Genomic DNA, 12,371 nt, shown 5'->3' with positions numbered 1-12,371 from the left:
AAGAGGACAAGGCTATAAAGTTCCGGGTCCATATCCGTCGACCAAGTCACCTTGAGCTCTCTAACTTCCCCTTCCCCGTAAATTGCTATATCAAGCCCGCATGGCTGTTTCCCTGCAAGTTTATCAATTTGGTAGTAAGTTTCCGCTAACTTGCCTGACTTACGCCTCCCCACGTGAGCCGAAGTGTTAGAAGATCTCATCTTTCCTCTACTCTCCCTGTTAGCCACCAAATTACTGGGTTTTATTAAAACATGAATCATTTAGAATTGAATGATCGCTCCCCTAGTCCCATCTGACGTGCAGTATCCATTCCCTGGCTTCTCACCATCGACGTCCCTGCGTCGTGGCTGATCATTCCAGCCGTTTCCCTCTTCTTTCTTGACATCCCCAGAACTTCCTACAAATTGCCTGCCTTGCACACCTCTGTTTAGCTGTCAAAGCTCTTCATCACAGGTCAACATGACTTCCATTATACCAGCTCGCCGGCGCCAGCATGTCGCCAAGGCCCAAACAGCCCCGTTCCCATCGAAGCAACTTTACATCCTTGGTATGTCTCTCTCTCTCCCTTGGGGAACGCAGATCAAAGCAATCCCCGATCGAATGCCATCGGTTGCTAGCACTGGGGCTCATTGCTTCATTGTTTGTCCATCATTATTGCACATTACGTATTGGCTAACATCCACCCTCCCGATTAGCACTATGTCGCATCTGCGAGCCAATCGCCTTCATGTCCATCTTCCCCTACGTCTACTACATGATCCTGTCCTTCAAGATCACCTCTGACACCCGCCAAATTGCTGTCTACGCCGGATTGGTCACCTCCGCGTTTGCCTTCGCAGAATTCTTATCAGGTGTCGCCTGGGGTCGGATCAGCGACAGGGTGGGAAGGAAGCCGGTGCTTCTTGCTGGACTGGCAGGAACGGCGCTCAGTATGCTGGTATTCGGGTTTGCTCCAAATCTACCAGTTGCGCTAGTAGGGCGAGCCCTGGGAGGATTGCTCAATGGGTAAGGACCCATCAAGCCTGCGTTCTCTCGTTAGACTTGTACCTTACGTGACATGGCAGGAATATGGGAGTTCTCCAAACTACAGTTGCCGAGATTGTCACGGTCAAGGAGCATCAATGTAAGTGGATTTCAAGATGGGATGAGCACTATAGCTCACGTCGAACAGCTCAAGCCTACGCTATCATGCCATTCGTCTGGAGTCTTGGGTACGTCGATTTCGCCTCTGACATCGGCTTGTACTAAAGTATGCTATGAAGGTCACTTCTAGGTCCTGCGCTTGGCGGAGCTTTGGCCCAACCTTGCGAATCCTTCCCTACGTTCTTCGCCCGAGGCACACTCTTTGACCAGTTCCCATTCTTACTACCCAACCTTGTCTGCGCTGTCATCCTTGCTTTTGGGGTCTTGGTCGGCGTACTTTTCTTGGAAGAAACCCATGAGGAGCTGAAAGGTCGCCGAGATTTTGGTATTGAAGCTGGGAGGTGGCTCCTGGGCCATTTCCAGACCAGACCAGCAGATCAGATCATCGTGGACAAAGCTGGCGAGGCTAATCTTCAGGAACAATCCGCACTTCTAGAAGACGAAGAGCCCCCAGGATACAGAACGATTGAAGGCTCACCTTGCCAACCCTCAACCCCTTCTCTTTCTCCAAAGGCTCTGCCCGCGGATGCAAAAACGAAAGGCAAAAGACGAGTGAAGAACAAGCCGCGAGGAGTCAGGAAAGCCTTCACGAAGCAGGTAGTATTGAACATCGCTGGCTTTGGTCTTCTCGCATAGTGAGCTCATCCACACGCCTAATGCCCGTAATCTGATGCTGACGTCAATGTAGTCACTCAATAGCCTTCGATCAGCTAATGCCAGTATTCCTGAGCGAGCCGATCTCGACAGAGCCAATATCCCTGCCATTCCGTTTCACTGGTGGTTTCGGCCTTTCGTCACAGACCATAGGCTTGATGCTATCTGTGCAAGGTGTCTATTCAATGGTCGCTCAGCTCTATCTGTTCCCGTTCGCTTCCCGCCACTTTGGCTCCCTGAAGTTGTTTCGCTGTGTCTTAATGACATGGCCGTTACTATACCTTCTGGTGCCATACCTGGTCATTCTACCACAAGGACTTCAGATGCCGGGAGTCTACCTATGCCTCCTCTGGAAGATAACAGCTCAATGCTTTGCCTTTCCGTCGAACCAAATCCTTCTCACGAACTCAGCCCCTTCTTCGCTAGTTCTAGGGGTAATCAATGGCGTTGCAGCATCCTCTGCCAGTCTGGCCCGGGCTTTCGGTCCAACGGTGACAGGTCTGATCCACTCTTGGGGTCTAAAAATTGGCTTCACCGGCGTAGCCTGGTGGGCATGTGGTGTTGTCTGCATTCTAGGAGCGCTGGAAAGCCTCTGGATTGAAGCAGTGGACGGTCGAATGGACCATGAAGATGAAGAGCGTCTTGCAGATGAAGCTTTGATCGATGCCCTTGCCATCGATGCCGCCATCAACGCCGCTGAGGATCTTCAGCAATTCGAAGAGGGTGGTGTACAAATACCCAAATCAGAGTCGACGCTCAACTTCCTCTAGCATATGATTCGACGCTTCGCTCGGCAGGACCCGGGGAGGCGCAAAATTTCTTGTTTTTCGTTCATAGACGACTTGACGGCCAATCGAATCCCGTCTGCCACATCATTCTCGAGGCGGATCTCAGCACGACAGCGGATTAACAGACAGGTCAAAGGGTACGTATAGGGAGGATTATTGGCCTGATTCAGGGAAGCGTGGGAGAAAGACTTGCTTTTTGTGCATTGTATTCGTTTGCCATCCGGATACCCCCATAGATTAGCGTTATTGCTCTTCGTATCCTGTTATCTAATGCTGTATGACAATATTCCATATACCAAATACCAAAACTTTCACACATTGTTGCTCTACTTTACAGTCTACACATTCTCTACACGCCAGGTACCGATACCCGTACAGTTTGCCTTGGAAGTAGCGGTACCAATGCTTATAGGTATTTGTCACAAGTTTAGTCGGTTGATAGGGCGAAATGATAAGGCAAGGCTGATCAGTGATCGCCTTTATCAGTCCGGGCTTCCTTTTTAAAAACGCTGCATAGAAGCTCACTAGGATCTTGACCGGGACGCTGCAAGCTTAGGACCCGGACCCTGATACCCTCGCCCCATTTCCAGCATAATAAGCGTACTCTCATACATATCATACATTTTAGATATACATATCATACATATCATCATCATCATCATCATTATCGTCATTCGAAACATGAGATTTGCCTGGCATGTCTTCACTTGTCAACATGCCAGCAGTGTGATTTACCTCTGTGCTATCTGTTCATCTTATCATGAACGCCGGCACTAAACGCCCCCGGGCCGAGGAAACCTACGATTACCCTGGTGCTGCCCATCCTTCATTCGTCGCCAGTACCTCGACCTTCAATACTACTTCCGCCCCTGCCAGTTCCGGCGCGAGTTCCTCCTTTCGCAACGTATCAGCTTGCAATCGATGCAGACTGCGAAAGAATCGCTGCGACCAGAATCTCCCAGCGTGCACATCATGCGAGAAAGCGGGCGTGAAATGCGTCGGATTCGACCCTATTACCAAACGAGAGATCCCTCGCACATATGTCTACTACCTTGAGAGTCGGGTGCGATACCTTGAAGAGCTTCTCAGCGACCACAACATCCCTTTCGGACCTTCTCACGACTTCGACCTGGGCTCTAAGCCTCTGAAAGACGATTCTACAGCTCATTCACCGCTATCTGAGCGATCGAGCGCGAAGGAAAATGTCATCAAACGGAAAAGAGCAGATACCGGGAGTGAGTCGGGATCGGAATGGGAGCAGAAAGAGGAGTCGGATAAGCTGAACAAATTGGTCTCGAATATTGGCATGGTTTCAGTGCAAGGAGCTTCAGACCCGCGTTTCCTAGGTTCTACAAGCGGTATATCGTTTGCAAGAGTGGTCTTTGCAGCAGTCAAGAGCTCCGTACCAGGCGGTGACAGGAGCGGTCGGGGAAGCAAGCCCAGTTCAGTGGGCTCTGCTGCTGCTACGGGTGGCACGAGTATGCGGGATTCATTTTTCGGACTACAGACCAAGCCAAACATCAAACCGGCACCTTTCCCGGATAGAGAGCTAGGATTACGCTTGGTGAACCTCTACTTCGAGCACGCGAACCCGCAGATACCCATCTTACACCGAGGCGAATTCATGGTACTATTTGGTAGAGCCTACGCAGCGAAAGAGCGGCGAAGATCAGCACGCGAACTTTATATGTTGAACATTGTATTTGCCATTGGCGCAGGTATCATTCTGGAAGATTCGTCCGCGAACCTCTCACCGAGTTCCGGAACGAAAGGATCGACACCGCCAGGCTTGAAGCAAGAACCCGCTTCCCCGAACCCGAAAAAGCAAAAATTGTCGAGCCAGCAGAGGCAGCCGGAAGAGTATCATGCCTCGGCGATGATGCACCTGGAATCTTTCCTTGGGTCGATGCCTGCAGCTGATCGGCTGGAAGGGTTTGGTGGTGGGTTGGAGCAGTTGCAGGCCGTGTTGCTGCTCGCAGGTTTTGCCTTACTAAGGCCTGTAGCGCCGGGGCTGTGGTATATCACTGGTGTTGCTACGCGGCTAGGTGTCGATCTCGGCCTTCACTACGAGGATGGTGCAGGAGTCGATGCCACTGAAGACAGCACTGGCTTCGCAAGAGGACACGACATCGCAATGGGCGGCGATCAATCAGATTTTGCACCTATAGGTCTCGATCCGAAAGAACGGGGCAGACGGGAATGGGTCCGAGACCTGCGACGTCGACTCTGGTGGTGTGTATATTCATTTGACCGCCTCGTGAGTACGTGCGTGGGTCGCCCATTTGGCATCTCGGACGCGGTCATCACGACGGACTGGCCTAGCGTTCTCGATGATAAAGATATTACTCCCACCGGCTTCTTGATACCATCACACAACTTTAGTGGACCAAGCTACAAGCGAGTTGCGCATCACTATTTCCGTCTCCGTCTCCTTCAATCGGAGATTCTGCAGGTGTTGCAATATCGGCAAGCCCAGAGGGTACACGCCAAGGATGGAGAGCGCAAAAGCCCATTCATGCACACCAAACTCTCTTGCTCGTTCCTCCAGCCATTCGAGTCGTTCCATGCATGGCGAAAGGACATTGATCGACGGCTGTGGGAATGGAAAGAGAGCGCCCCCCTCCAGCAGGATACTACAGTCCAGTTTTCTATCAAATTCTTAGAGTTGAATTACTGGCAAGCTGTCATCATGCTGTACAGACAATCTCTTAGTGTACCGCATACTCTTGCGGGAGAAGTCGGCCCTCATCACGATGTGGAAAGCCCTATGACACCTAACGCGGACTCTTATGAAGACGAGGATGAAATCTTTCTTAAAGTTGCTGAAGCTGGTCAAAGAGTCTTAAAACTCTACCGTCAGCTACATCGAGTGCATCTGGTCAATTACACTTACCTCGCAACCGTGCATTTATTCATGGCTGGCATTGCCTTTCTCTACTCTATCTGGCACTCGCCTACTGTCCGTAGCCGTCTGGTAAGTAGCCCAAGCACCACCGCACCACCTCAGCTGACAGCCGACAGACTCTTGACGACGTCGACTTCACCGTCCTCGCAGCTACCTCCGTCCTAGGCGATCTCATCGAAAAATGCCCACCCGCCGAAGCCTGCCGTGACGCCTTTGAGCGCATGAGCAAGGCGACGGTCAAGATGTGCGTCTCAACTACCGGCTTCGGCTCTCAAGTCAAATTCGCGAAGCAAAGACAAGACGACGACTCTCCAATCCTACCACAGAGTGATTTCGACCAGCGCATCCCACCTCCCTCCAGCTTCTCAACCATGGGCTCTCGACCACCACCACAGTTCGACTATGACCTCAAAAACCTCTTCACGGAAGACGCACAAAACGGCCGCATGTTCCACCGTCCGTCTCAAACCTGGCAAGCACCCCTGCTAAGCATCGCCCCAAACCAAGCACCCACATACGCCTACACGCCTTCCAACGCCCCCCCCCCATCCACGCTCTCCACGACCACGTCAAACCCGCAGCAAACCCAAATGGCACCTCCAAACCAATCTTTCGACACTTCCCTCCTCCCCACATCCTTCCCACCCAGCAACGACATCAACAACGGCCCCTCCACCTACGACAACTTCGACTTCGACTTCCTAATGAACAACGACACCACCAACACCGCTGCCGTGTTCAGCGGCGACGTCGGTGCCAATTTGGGGTTCGATGGACAGCACGATTGGGCCGATGGTGGGGGCCAGCTGCCTGATTTGTTCGGGGGCTTCTTTTTCGGACCGCAGGCCGGCGGGGAGGGCGGGATGGATGGCGGTGGAGGGTTTGGGGGTGCGGGTGGTGGGGGCTATCACGAGGGTATATGGAACGGACCGGATTAGATGGGGTGGGATGGGACGGTGTCTGATTTGATGGCTGTAAGGGGCATTTCGCGTGGTGACGGATGATAGATATGATTTACATTGAGCGAGGGTTCTTCTTCAAGCGGGACTAGATTGACGGGAGGTGCATTTGATACCATCAGATCGATCATACTACTCTATTTCAAGTACCGCGGACCGAAAAATGGGAAATGCAATCGTGCTTGTCACGGGCGACCGTTTACCCGCATGTTGCTCATTTGCAGACACGATATCTCTCCGCCTGATCGATCACTCATACACTGTAAATTATATAATATTAGATATATACACCAGAGACTAGAGCCCGGCGGAAGAAAAGTACTGTCCCCTAAAGGGACTTCGACCGGTGAAATCAACACACACCTCACCAAGGCTCAAGGTAGCCCGCGCACGCGCCAGAAGACACCCGTTGCCTCCTGTATTTCGAACTTTAAAGTGCTCTGATAATCAAGAAGGCTCCTTGGTCGTAGCAGTGTAGCGCGGATGTTATTGCTCCTGGCGCTGGCCCTTCCCTTGATGGGTAGTTTGGATCACGGGTGAGTTCTGCCACCAGCGGATGATGTAACGAGCGAATGGGGATCGGTCCGAGGACTGTGCTAGAGTCACGGACGATGTGATTTCCCTGTCTGCTTCCACCATTCAATCATCTTGGCGCGAGGGTTCCGCCAAGGCCGATGCTGCGTTCGATTACTTTAGAGGCCTCCTCACAACCGGCCTTCACGTTCGACGTCGTCTTAACTAGTAGTCACGTTCCCAACGACTGACCAAGCGAGCGAGCATGTTATCAATCTTGAACTCTTTGACAGTACCATGTTGCAAGCCGTACGCGTGTGCATCCGCATTCGTTGCCAATGATCTTGACTCCCCCAGGACCGTTGAGTATTCCCCCACCCCAAACGTCTGGGTCTGACCATCCCAAATATTAACCGCTGTCCCATTTGAGCTTGTTGATAAGACGACTTCGTCCAGCGTCACGCCTACTGAGGTGGAGCCGTAGTTAGAGGATGCTATGGAGGCGTTGGCGGCGATCATTCTGATAGGATCTGATTCTCGGGTCTCCCATTGATAGGCTGGAAAGCAGTCAGCAGATGACTTTTGGGTTTCAGGGACTGATATTTACTCACAAGTTCCATTGAATAGCGTTGCTGTAAGGTAGTCATTTCCACGCTGGTAGAAAATGGCTATGTTTCTTGTCACATTGCCCATGGATCGCACGTCGAGCGCAAGGCCTGTTCCAGGCACTGGGTTTGCAAAAAGTGTAAACCACAGCCACCCATCAACGGTCAAGTTTCCCAATGCCAACTGCCCAGCGGTATCCTGGTACAAAAGGAGAAGGGTTTCGGAGCAATCATTGCAGTCAAGCGCACGGTCCCAAGTCGCGGCGAGAGCTGTATGTGCGGCTGGTGCAACGGTAGGGTCAATGAAAGGCCCGCTCGTGAAATTAGTCTCCCCGTCGACTAGTTCAGAGTCGGTACAGAGCCAAAAGACAATGGTATCGCTAGCGCTGATAGCACCGAGATCTATTTGCTGCAAATATCAGCTCTTGTCTCGGCCTGGTGGCCACTTGTCACTTACAAATGGATAGACCGCTGGACCGCTAATGACAGCAGCCAATGGAGCATTGGCTTCGGCAATGCCTATTGCACTATTCGAGAGTTGCCACAAGTTTGCGGTGGCATTCCAGGCAGATTCCCTTATAATATTATCTTCGCCCTGCGAATAAACCCGGTACTGCATTATGCCATTGGTGTCGTTCCAAGCGATCGAGGCGAGGCTAGAGGTGTTGCTTATCATTATGGGGCTGCTTGGCGGCACATTCGAGGCATTGGCGTGTGCTGATGTGTGCTTGCCCCGACGGACGAACAAGCCCACTGGGACAGCGATTACTACGGCCATCATGAGAAGCTTCACCCCGAGCAGAATCCAGAAAGTCTTCCGTGGAATTCCGCATATCGTTCGGCCTTCTTTCCAGGCACCACCTTTCTTTTCTGTATTGAGGGTCCCGAAACTGCGAGTCAACGATGCATCGGGTGCTATCGAAGAAGCTAGGGGTGAATTGTAGGTTGATAATTCTGGCGCATCGGACGGATCACTAAATAGTCGTGCTTTGACTGGTTCCAATGTAGATTCCGGCCACACCTGGAGAGTTCCCTTCTCGGCAAATAACCATCAATGCATGCCGGTGTTTTTTGTGGTTGTGGAACTACCTGCAGGGTACTGTAATATTCAGTGTTCGAGAAGTGGTAGCCATTTGGATTGACCATCCTGAAGTCTTAAGCCCTTGATGCCAGTTGCTATCGCAGAGCTTCTGGTGATGACAGACTGGGAGGACCGCGCGTTTTGAGACATGACGGTGGCCGGACGCGTTCATGTTGAACTGTAGGCTGAGCAGCAGCTGGAAGTTCTAAGTCTAAGTTTCATTTCCATAATCGATATGCGATTGTGAATGCGAGAACACAATGTGGAATACGAGCATAGGAAACATATGTTGGATAGACAGGGCTGGTCATAGCTAGCCTTTTCTGCTTAAGTCAAGGTAAGGCCGCTCCGTGAACGTACGGCATTGGTTAGGCGTAGACGAGAGACAAGACAAGCTAAGGCGGAGTAGTGGTGAAGGGTCGTCGTCGTCGCTTCATTCTTCAACAAGGAGATGTTGGATCTCAAGGCAAGATCTACTGTTATTATGCACAAGGATAGCTAGCCAGATTCACACTAGCGTACATTATGCCGATATGCACAATCGGTCTCCAGTCTCCACACTTTTGGAATTAATTCGCTGCAAAAGTCACTTGTATAGTTTACATCAAAATCACAACGCATACGTGACTTACACCGTCGCTTATGATCCTTGGACTTGGTCACACTTGCCCTTGTCTACTGAATGCAATAACCTGCGACCGGGTGCTTGCATTGCTGCACATCTCACCGCCATCATGGCAGATATCGCAACACCTGCCGCTGCCGCATTGTCTACAATAGATGCCGGCTCAGAGCCAACTCAGAAGCCCCAAAAAACGAAGCCGGAAAAGCCAGATGAACTGAAATACAAAGAGAGTCTTGGAAAGGCACAGAAGGAGCATGCAGCTGCACAAGAAAAAGTGGTACGTTTGTCAAACCAAAAAGTACCCACCCATTACCGTAATCCAATCGGCTGACGACATATAGGATGCCATCAAGGCCAAGATCGATCTCGCTCAACCTCAAAATAAGGACTCCCCCTCCGGTAAAAGGCAGCAGGAGCTCAAAACGGAACTACAAAATATACGACAGCAACAGTCTGGCTTCAAATCGTCTCGCGGTGGTATACAAGAGAAGATTGCAGGTCTTGATGCTCGGTTGAAGTCTCAAATTGCAGAACAGAAGACGAAGCGAAGCCAAGTGTCTTGGAAAAACACCGCAGACATCGATCAAGAGATACAACGCCAGGAGAAGGTAGCGGAGTCAAGCAACGCAACGTTGGTCGATCAGAAGAAAGCTATAGCACAGATCTCGAGCCTCCGGAAGCAGAAGAAAGCCTTTGGTGGTTTCGATGAAGCCCAAAGAGGTATAGATAAAGTCAAGGCGGATATCGCAGAGCTCAGGAAGCAATTAGACAACCCAGAGGCCAAAGCGTTAAGTCAAAGATACGACGAGGCAGACCGGGAGCTGAAGGCTATCAAAGCTGAGCAGGACGAAGCGTACAAAGGGTTGAATTCGCTTCGGGATGAGCGAAGTAAGGCATATGCGGAACAGCAAGAGAAATGGGCCGCGATGAAAGACATCAAAGACCAGTACTTCAAGGCGAACAAGTCATATCGAGACTGGGACCAAGAGCAGTACAGGATAAGACAAGAAAAGCAGAAGGCTGAGCGGGATGCATACCAGAAAGAAAAGCGGAGAAAGATCGCGGACAAGAAATTAGAAGAGGCCAGTGAGCCTGCCTATATGGATGAGATACTGACAGCGGAGGGCTTGATGCGCTACTTCGACCCGTCATCACCTGAAGCATCGAAATCGCTACGAGGTCCCAGCGGGTTTGCGGCCGAGGCACAGAGAAGCGTGGATGCGAATTCCGACTTCAAGGGGACGAGAATATCCAAGAAGGAGGATCGCGAGGATACCTACTTTATGGGGACCGGTGGCAAGAAGGGCAAGAAGGGCAAGAAGGGAAGCGTTGCTGGCTCGCCTGCACCTGGGACGCCTACGGAGGGCAAATTCAATCTGAGCATTGGCATCATTGAAGAGCTCGCCAAGGTCAATATAGAGCCGCCGATGAGCCAGGCCGGTGTGCCTAGTGTCGTTGAGAAGCTCAAGGAGAAAAGGGATCATTGGAAGAAAGACCAAGAAAGGAAGACTAAGGAGGTACGTCTTCATCCGGCTCATCCAGTTGCACTATGCTAATCCATAGCAGAACGTTGAAAAGGCGCAGAAAGAGATCGACCGTCTCGAAGCTGAAGCTAAAGAACCCCAGCATTCGACTCCCAGCCGGCGAACCCACGATCAGGCCAGGAAGCCTGCTACAGCCAACCACTCGGTTAATGGTACTGCATCTGCTGAGACAGAGCTTGCGCAAGAAAAAGACGCTGCGGCCGATGTGACTGAGGATCTTGAGAAGGCTTCCGTTGAGGATAAGCAATAGTAACAGGCCTGTTCCACGCTACTCCGCTTTATGAGCAAGCGTTTCGATCTGGGACTCGCATGCACCGTCACCGAGCGGGCTTTATCTTCTGTTGAACACTCGAAATCTCCGACTGCCATTAGACTAGAAAAGATCATACAAGTTCGAATCAAAAAATTTAACTCCCTACGCCCCCCCTTACGCCTGCCGTGTCATCCCGCTCATCACGAAATTGCATCCAGCATGACGCCGCACCCACCCACCCACCCAGCCTAAATCAAAAAATCCAAACAACAACAACAAGCCAAACTCGCCATCACCGCCGCGCATATCCCCTCCCCGGCCCCCGACCGGCCGCCCCCCCTCCCGTCCGCGTAATACCCCTGCGGCCCCCCTCCCTGCTGGTAGTACATCCCTCCCCCCTGCCCGTACCCGTACCCGTACTGCTGCTGCTGCTGCGGTGCGTACCCGCGGTCCGGGCCCCCGTAGCCGGGCGCGTTGCCCCCGTTGTACTGGTACGGGGTCGGCGCGCCCGTGTGGTAGGGGCCTTGTTGTTGTTGTTGTTGTTGCTGTTGTTGCTGGGTCGGCGGGTAGTAGGGTCCGGCGTCTTGGTGCGCGGGTGGGGGGTAGGCGGGCGGGGGGTATTTGGCGGACATTTTTGGGGTTCGGGGTGGGAAATTGGGTGGGGGGTGGAGGTTGGGGTTGTTGTGGTGTGATCGGTGTGGATGGAGGACGAGTCGAGGGTGCGGGGTGGCGGTTTGGTGATGGGGGTTGGAGAGAGCTGGTGGGGGGGAGTGAGTGTTGAGGTTGGCTCGTGTGTTTGATGAGTAAGGTGGGAGTTGTGAATGAGTTGAAGGAGGAAGGGGGTAGGAAGGGAGAAAGTGAAGGTGCCTTGTGAGAAGTGAAGGTGCCTGCAGCCGCGTCAGTGGATCTATGCGAGGTGTGGCGGAGCTCTCGGTGTTCGGGCGGCAGTGGCGGGGACGGCGGAACAAAGAACACGCTTTGCTGCCACTCTACAAATCAGGAGATGAAACTCCAAGTCATATAGTAGTTTCGTCGTTTTGGAGAAGGTGGCAAATAGTATTGACTGATTGCTGAATGGCGAGCCAAGTACAAGCCAGATACGAGAGACCGCACGAAGCAATCCGACGAACAATATGCTCAGGGCATCGAACAGTAACGCTGGAGAAACGGCCTGGCCATTCGAGTACGGATGCTTGAATATAAAAGACGAAGACAAACATGTCAAATGTCGCTGGAGCATCGCTGAGACCACGAAACAAGCCGAATCAGGGCCATTATTGTACATGTGGATATCTGGAACG

General features: G+C 52.0%; 4 protein-coding genes across 4 annotated transcripts; 3 read left to right on the top strand and 1 right to left on the bottom strand.

The window, feature by feature from the left end:
* Positions 1-459: 459 nt before the first annotated feature.
* HO173_012015 (uncharacterized protein) lies at positions 460-2,567 on the top strand (the record flags this gene model as incomplete). The annotated part of the gene is made up of 6 exons (XM_037313888.1): positions 460-547; positions 696-1,005; positions 1,065-1,123; positions 1,172-1,211; positions 1,263-1,778; positions 1,832-2,567. 6 exons carry the CDS (start codon positions 460-462, stop codon positions 2,565-2,567), a joined length of 1,749 nt encoding a protein of 582 aa, XP_037159176.1.
* A 778-nt stretch (positions 2,568-3,345) lies between these two features.
* HO173_012014 (uncharacterized protein) lies at positions 3,346-6,428 on the top strand (the record flags this gene model as incomplete). The annotated part of the gene is made up of 2 exons (XM_037313887.1): positions 3,346-5,559; positions 5,607-6,428. 2 exons carry the CDS (start codon positions 3,346-3,348, stop codon positions 6,426-6,428), a joined length of 3,036 nt encoding a protein of 1,011 aa, XP_037159175.1.
* A 759-nt stretch (positions 6,429-7,187) lies between these two features.
* On the bottom strand, positions 7,188-8,348 carry HO173_012013 (uncharacterized protein; the record flags this gene model as incomplete). The annotated part of the gene is made up of 3 exons (XM_037313886.1): positions 7,188-7,519; positions 7,574-7,976; positions 8,025-8,348. The coding sequence occupies 3 exons, from the start codon at positions 8,346-8,348 to the stop codon at positions 7,188-7,190; spliced, it is 1,059 nt and encodes a 352-aa protein (XP_037159174.1).
* A 1,034-nt stretch (positions 8,349-9,382) lies between these two features.
* Positions 9,383-11,067, top strand: HO173_012012 (uncharacterized protein; the record flags this gene model as incomplete). The annotated part of the gene is made up of 3 exons (XM_037313885.1): positions 9,383-9,550; positions 9,615-10,790; positions 10,840-11,067. 3 exons carry the CDS (start codon positions 9,383-9,385, stop codon positions 11,065-11,067), a joined length of 1,572 nt encoding a protein of 523 aa, XP_037159173.1.
* Between the last annotated feature and the right edge of the window lie 1,304 nt (positions 11,068-12,371).

Source organism: Letharia columbiana (assembly GCF_014066305.1).
Source record: "Letharia columbiana isolate WasteWater2 chromosome Unknown Sc0000072_s0, whole genome shotgun sequence".
NCBI lineage: Eukaryota > Fungi > Ascomycota > Lecanoromycetes > Lecanorales > Parmeliaceae > Letharia > Letharia columbiana.
The sequence above is the reverse complement of the archived record's forward strand: the minus strand, read 5'-3'. Positions and strand labels throughout refer to the sequence as shown.